Source organism: Pongo abelii, chromosome 14 (genome assembly GCF_028885655.2).
Source record: "Pongo abelii isolate AG06213 chromosome 14, NHGRI_mPonAbe1-v2.0_pri, whole genome shotgun sequence".
Classification (NCBI taxonomy): domain Eukaryota; kingdom Metazoa; phylum Chordata; class Mammalia; order Primates; family Hominidae; genus Pongo; species Pongo abelii.
In genome coordinates this window covers 112,760,485-112,767,890 of record NC_071999.2, presented here as the reverse complement: position 1 = coordinate 112,767,890, position 7,406 = coordinate 112,760,485, and the positions used below count along the sequence as shown (strand labels likewise).

The 7,406-nt window shown below is 48.9% G+C and overlaps 1 protein-coding gene across 2 annotated transcripts in view; it reads left to right on the top strand.

Annotated features, from left to right (window-relative positions):
* Positions 1 to 5,055: 5,055 nt before the first annotated feature.
* The window catches only part of EFNB2 (ephrin B2), a 47,590-nt gene continuing 45,239 nt past the window's right edge, over positions 5,056 to 7,406 (top strand). The window contains exon 1 of one of the 2 annotated variants that reach the window (XM_002824416.6): positions 5,056 to 5,892. In XM_002824416.6, coding sequence (XP_002824462.1) covers positions 5,771 to 5,892 — 122 coding nt within the window. In that variant the 5' untranslated portion in view covers positions 5,056 to 5,770. The remainder of the gene's footprint in view (positions 5,893 to 7,406) is intronic. The other variant, XM_054529212.2, reaches the window with a different exon arrangement.

The following is a 7,406-nucleotide window of genomic DNA, read 5'->3' as shown; positions in this document are numbered from 1 at the left end:
GGACAGTTCTATTTTTATATTTTTATTTTTTGCTCTATGATTAAAGAGCCAGTACATTAGAGAATAGTAACTCCAATGATCCAGCTGTTTCTCTCATCACTGTTTTTGTATCAGTGCTATAAAATTGTATTTGTTTTGTTTTTTTGCCCCCCGCCCCCCCCCCCGTGGTCTCTTGCTCTGTTGCCCAGGCTGGAGTGCAATGGTGCAATCTTGGCTCAGTGCAACCTCCCACCTCCCAGGTTCAAGCGATTCTTCTGCCTCAGCCTCCCGAGTAGCTGGGATTACAGGCACCCACCAGCATGCCTGGCTAATTTTTATATTTTTAGTAGAAACGGGGTTTCACTATGTTGACCAGGGTGGTCTCAATCTCCTGACCTCCTGATCCGCTCACCTCGACCTCCCAAAGTGCTGGGATTACAGGCGTGAGCCCCCGCGCCCGGCCAAAGGCGTATGTTTTTAATAGTGTATGTTTTCTGATAGCTACAACTGTTGATTACCAAACCTAGGCTTATTAGGGTTAGAATAAAATGGGTTTGTTTACCCTTTGGATGATTCTCATTTTCTAGGTTTTTACTTTGGATTAAAGAAGTGACAAGTAGAATAAGGAGTTAACAAAATAATACATTATTGCAGCTGGTTTTAAGTGCTGTTGAAGCTGTTATTGTTAAGTAGTAAAAAGAGGAGGCAAAAAATGATTTTATGGACCCAAAAGAGGAGATCCGTTATGATTGTTGTCAGAAGTTTTCCTTATGTTTATAAGGGTAGTACTTAACTTTTAAATTTTCATGTATGTCTGTATCAAATCAGTCTGAAAAAACATCCTGTTTAGAGAGGTTAAATATTAGAATTAATCATGCAATCAAGAGAGTGCACAGCTAGCTAGCCATTATCTGCTCCTTTATATCCACCACACCTCTTAATCCATCTTGGAATGATGAGTGGAGTTTGGTCCTCCACACTTGGTTTGCAGATAAAGAGATGAAGTTTCATGCCAGGTGTGCGTGCTTGTTGGAGCCATTCATATTTCCATGTGTGCTGTTTTTACATTAGTAATGCTGTAAAAGAAATGAGAGGTTGAGCTTCAGATTAAAATGGATACTAGTGGAAAATACGGTATTTTTCTTCCATAAGGAATATGTGACAATCTATAAGGTAGGAGTTTTCTCTAAACTTCCCAGAGAGAAGAATGATTCTCTTTTGACCAAGAGCCTAATGTATTTTTCCTGCCAAACAAATAGACTCTAATATAAAATGTTTCAGTGTTTTAACAATCTGAATTTTAGAAGCAGATGGGAGAAGGGTGTTTAGCAAAGTTGATTTTAAGAAAAGGTTTTATTTTCTCCTGTCAGATCTTTCCCTCAAGGATAAATGGGGGAAAATGTGATTTGCTAGAGAGTGCTGAAAACATCAGTGACTTGTATGAAATAAACAGCATACAATGCCAGGAAACAAAGGGTATGATTTTGCGAGAGGCTTACAAGCTACATAGAGAACGTATGGCTTGGACAACACTTAGTCAACACATAACAAATTTATTTTTCTGTAATGTTATTTAGATAAGCTTTTGTTTTTGTAGAAGTTCTGTTGCATATATCTTTTGAAATATGTCCTAGAAATGATGGAATACTGTATAAGGAATATATAAGAAACAACCATAACTTCTAAAGACCAAAACATGCCTAGGAATTCAAAGGGGTAGGAACATAACTACTTAGATGAATTTTTTTTTGCTGGAGGTGGGGGATTCCACTCTTTTTAAGCTGCGATTATCTATTTGTCATCTCATTTTACATTTATTCAGCTTTGTGTTAACTTTTATAACTATGGTATTCTTTGAAATTCCCAAATCCTTATTTATTTGACTTATCAAAACTTTTTTTTTTTTTTTGAGACTGAGTCTCACTCTGTCGCCCAGGCTGGAGTGCAGTGGCACGAACTCGGCTTCACTGCAAGCTCTGCCTCCTGGGTTCACGCCATTCTCCTGCCTCAGCCTCCTGAGTAGCTGGGACTACAGGCGCCCGACACAGGCCCGGATAATTTTTTATATTTTCAGTAGAGACGGGGTTTCACCGTGTTAGCCAGGATGGTCTCCATCTCCTTACCTCGTGATCCGCCCGCCTCGGCTTCCCAGAATGATGGGATTACAGGCGTGAGCCACCGCGCCCGGCCTTCAAAACTTCTTAATTCTAGAACACAGTGAAGTAACTTCCTCTGCTGAAATAAAATCTCATTTGATGAGGGTTTAAATACACCTGCTAAAAGTATAGATTTCTCGAAATACACTGATCATGATTCAAAGTGTGGTAAAGAAAAAAATTAACCAAGTTTTCCCAATAATTGTAAAATGAAGTCCAAATACCAAGAGATAGGAGACTGATGTGATTGGTTCTTGGTTTGGCATGCTTTGGAAATTCTACTTTGCTTTGTGCATGCCAGTATGACCTACTTTTTGCCTGGCATGTTATACAATAGTAGATATAAATGGCTTTGAGGTGATGCTTTTAATTACCAAAATTACTATTAAATAGTAGAATGTTGACATCTTCGAAGTGAGTTGCTACTGCTGATGGTTTTCACATTGTCTACATTGAATCTCTGTTGACTGAAACTAAGCTGTGTATTCTCACACTATACTATAGATTTTTTTGTGTGTGTAGGATTCCTTTTCAGTCAAATATGCACTTTGTTTTGAAAAGGAAGCGATTTTAAAGTGTATATTTACATTTGTCCCAAGGTAAAACGCTTTGGATGTGAGACTATCTGATTTACTGAAAATGTTATTTTTGGAAGCTGGCTTATTTTCAGACAATGCAAATTTCCTGTATTTCCTCTAGTTTACTTGGAGAGGAGGATGTAGTGAGCTAAGAGGTCACAATTTAAATTTCACAATATAAGTTTGTCAAAAGGTACTGAGTACCCAGTGTTCTTTTAAAAGATCATTAAGCTAACTTTATATTCAATTTCAATGAGTTCCTTAAATGATATTTTAGCATATTAAAAAACTAGCCCTTTCTCACCCTTGTCAAGTTAGGAGTCATAGTGCCTGCTCCTTCTTGGGTTGTTAAATTCCTGGGAATCCGCTGTTCAAATCGTCATACCGTGGTGGAGCCTTTTTAAAATAAATTTTTTATATATATGTGTGTGTGTATATATGTGTATATATATACACATATACGTATATATGTGTATATATGTATGTGTATATATGTATATGTGTATATATACACATACGTATGTGTATACATACATATATACGTATATATGTGTATATATACATACGTATATACGTATATATGTATATATACATACGTATATACGTATATATGTATATGTGTATATATGTATATACGTATATATGTGTATATATGTATATGTATATACACATATATACATATGTGTGTATATATACATATATACGTATATGTGTGTATATATACATATATACGTATATATGTGTATATACGTGTGTGTATATACGTATATGTGTGTGTGTATATATATTTAGTTTGAAGGCTTATTTAAAATGAAAATAAATTATGAAAGTTTTCTGCTCTCAAAGATCTGTTTGGAAGAGTAAGTGTATTCAGTACTCTGTATGCCTTAATGTGTTTTCTAAAACTAGTCTGCACAAGCTTTTACCACTCCAATTGAGATGTATACGTTAACTTAGACTAATGTTTCAAAAACGGATACTTAAAAGCAACGTACCATAAAAATCTTCAGAAATTGTTACAAAGAAGAGTGAAAGAAAACAAGGTGTTTTACCATATGCATTTTCTGTTTTAAATTTAGCGTAGTGGATACTTTGTTTTAAAAATACGTAATTTGTAGAATTGCTGCCCAGTTTGTGTTTGAAACATAAATCCTGGGGTGGACGGCATTAAATTAAAAAAAAAAGTGGGCATACAGTGTATTTTAATTTTTCATACTGAATCGTACATTTGCACTGTGCCTTATTTCTACCGTGTTCTTCCTACTGTTGGACATACAAAAAGATTTTCCCTGGAACTGTGACTTCATTAGATGCTGCAGGATGCTGGATCCGGGTCGGTGGACCGCAGAGCGCTCGAGATGCGGAGAAGCAAAGCTGGCCGCTAGTGGGCGCTGTGGCTCCGTGGAAGTCACGGAGAAGCGTCAGCACCGGCGCTCGACCGGGAAAGTAGCGAGGAGTTCCTGCCAGCTCTGCTCTGGGGTCTTGCAGACGCCGAGTGAGAAGCACATGCCTTGACTTTTCCATCTCACACCCTCTAAATCTCTGGTCACTTTGGGAAGCGCGCGTGTCTCCTAGAGGCCAGTGAGACGGTCCCCGCGTCGTGCCTGTGCCGGCGACACGCGGGGAAAGCTCCAGGGGCGCCACCTTCCCGGGAGGCCAGGAGGGAAGGGAGACGCCCGCGGAGAAGGCGGGAGGCGACGACGCTCAGGCCCTGATTAGAGCTGCAAATTCTGGCGCTGCGTCGCGGGAATCGTCTTGCAATTCCTGGCCCCACTGACTGAAGCTGAGCCGTAGGCGATTGGTACCAAAATCAAGTGAGAAGCCCTCGCCGAGCGGCGTCGGGAGAAGCGCGCAGAAGCCGGGAGCTCTAAGGGTGCGCGCGGAATGCAGGTCCTGCACGCGGCGCAGCGCCGCATCTGCGGAGAAGGGACGCCGAGCGGAGCCCGTTGCCTTCCGCACCGCTCGAGGGAAAGCCGCGCCCTTTGATTCCGCCGAGGGGGAAGGCGCCCCCGGGCGCGGAGACAGGTGGCCCGCTACTCGGCCGTCGCTGTTTCCACTTCTGCACCGCGCCCAGGAAGCCTCTCGCCGCCCCGGGGGCGCCCTGTGCACGCGCTGAGCGCTTCTCCTGACCGGCGTCTGCTCCGCTCCCGCCGCCCGCGGGAGCCGGGGGCGGGGCTCACCTGTCAGCCCGAGCCCCGCCTCGCGGCGCCCAATGTCGGGCGGGGATGGCGGACGGACGTACCGGCTGCCCAACCAGCGCGCAGCTACTGAGCGCGGGCCAATGGGCTTCGCGCGGCGGGGCGGGGCCCCGCGTTTATAGCGCTCTGACAGCGCGCCGGCCGCGCTGACTCTCCTCGGCGGGGACCGCGGCGCCGGCCGGAGCGAGGAGCTGCGCACGCAGCGGGTCCCGGCGCCCTCCCCGCACACAAAGGCCCGCGCACGTCCGGAGCCCGCGGCGGGGACCGAGCTCCCTCTTTCCTGCCCTGGGGGCCGGGAACCGCGCGGACTGAGAAGGCTCCTGCGCGCCCGGAGGCGCCCTACTCCGTTCTGTGCTCCGGGACATGGAACCGCGCCGACGCGGCGCCCGCGCGCTCGGGCCGCTGCCCGCTGCACTGGATCTATAGTCACAGGCGGCCCCGCTCGGGGCGCAGCGCCCGCCGCCCGCGCCGGTCGTCTCCGTTCCGGGTCTTTGTGTCCCAGCCCGCACCCGCCCCGCCGCCCCGCCGCCCCGCGCCCACCCGCCAGCCGCGGCCGGCCCGGCACCCTGGAGCCGCACGGGAGTCGGCCGTCCGAGCTGCGTCCGGCGCGGCGCCCCGGAACCCCGAGTCCGCCGCGCCGCCGCGCCCCGCGCGTGCGCTCCGTCCCCGCGCCCTGAGGGCCCCGGAGGGCGAGTGCACCTGGCCCGGCAACCGCTGGAGCTGCGCAGCGCGCCCCGGAGCTGCCTGCGGGCGCACGCCGTGTTCCCCGCCAGTCTGCCCCGGAGGATTGGGGGTCCCAGCCTGCGTCCCGTCAGTCCCTTCTTGGCTCGGAGTGCGCGGAGCTGGGAGTGGCTTCGCCATGGCTGTGAGGAGGGACTCCGTGTGGAAGTACTGCTGGGGAGTTTTGATGGTTTTATGCAGAACTGTGATTTCCAAATCGATAGTTTTAGAGCCTATCTATTGGAATTCCTCGAACTCCAAGTAAGTGGCGTCCGCGATCCCCCTATGTCCCCGCCCCGGGATCTGCCGCGCCGTCCGGGCGGGAGGAGGGGTCAGTCCGCGGGGCCTCGGAGCCTGTTTCTGGAACCTCGGTTCCCCGTCCCCCACCCCCAACCCCCGCCCCATTTCACTAGGTGGAGACTCCTCGCTCGGCTTTCCAACCCGAGCGCCGCCGGAACGGACGGTCTCCCCGCCTTTTCTCCCCCGAACGCTCCCGGGCGCTAAAAGCTACTATCGGCTCGGGTGTCACGTCCGAGAAGGTGTCTGATGTTGCTACCTGACCCTCTCCTGTTTTCGAGGACGAAGAACATGGCCACAATCTAGGCTGGCCGGCACGCGGGGACTGGTGGGCTCTGGAGAGAGGCGGAGATGCTGCATTCCCGGGGAGCGCTGGCGGCGTGGTCGGGGGCCCGCGGGCGGGCGACCGGGGTGGCAGGACGCGGGCAGCGGAGCGCGTCCTAGAGAGGGGAGCCTGGAGTCGCTACGCTGCCCGCAGAGCCCTGGAGCCGGGGCGCCTTGGCACCGCGCTGCCAGCCCGAGGGTGCGCGGGGAGCTCGCCTGCTTCGCAGGAGAACTCGGGCGTCGAGCCCTTTCCTCCGCTCCGGGGACACTGGCCTTAGGCTTCTCCCTGAGGGCCCGCCGCACCTCGGCCTCCCGCTTCGTTCACAAGCCGGTAGCCCCGGAGTATGCGGTCTCGATGGCCGACCTGATTGTAATGCACTTCCTATAAAAGCTTAGGGCCCTGCCCAGTCGACACTGCTCCTGAAGCCTTCTCCCTCGGGCCACTGGTAGGAATGGGATCCTTAGGATCAGATTTGCTCTTACCGGACGCTACAGCCGGGAGCGAGCCAGGCCTTGTGGAGAGTAACTTTCAGTTTGGGCCACCAGAGTGCATTCAGAATTTAGAAAATCCCATCCATCCCTAAATCTGTGTGGTCATAATTCGTAGTCATCTGGGCATTCAGTACTGTATATCCCCTTATTTCGAATCACAGCCAAAACATATTTTACAGAATCATGGAATTGTAGTCTCGGGAAACTTGGAGAAGAAGTATGCAGACATTAGCTGGTTTCTGGAGAAAACGTTTTAGATCAGAAGCAAAATCAATGGCCTAATTGAAGTTGAGCAAGTTGGGCCTGGTTTTAGGAGAAAAGAGATGGGGGATTGATTTAGAAATCCCGTCTTAATTAAAGGAGTGTGTCCATTCTCTTAAAAGTGTCAAATTTCAAATTCACTAACATGTTAACCAAGAATCCCTTCATGAAAAGGGCAAAAACGTCGGTTACAAATCAGTTTAAACAAATGTTTGTATCATGCTAGAAGGCACTTTCAACACCGCTCATACGGAGAAGTTACTTAGCTCAGCCTCCTTCCATGTAGTCTGCTCTTGCATGGATTATATTTTTAATGTAAATTATTGTGTTTGCTGATGAAGTACTGGCGGCGGCATCTTTGCATCGATGCCGGCTCGGGAAGCGCCAGGTGGTGCCGGAAG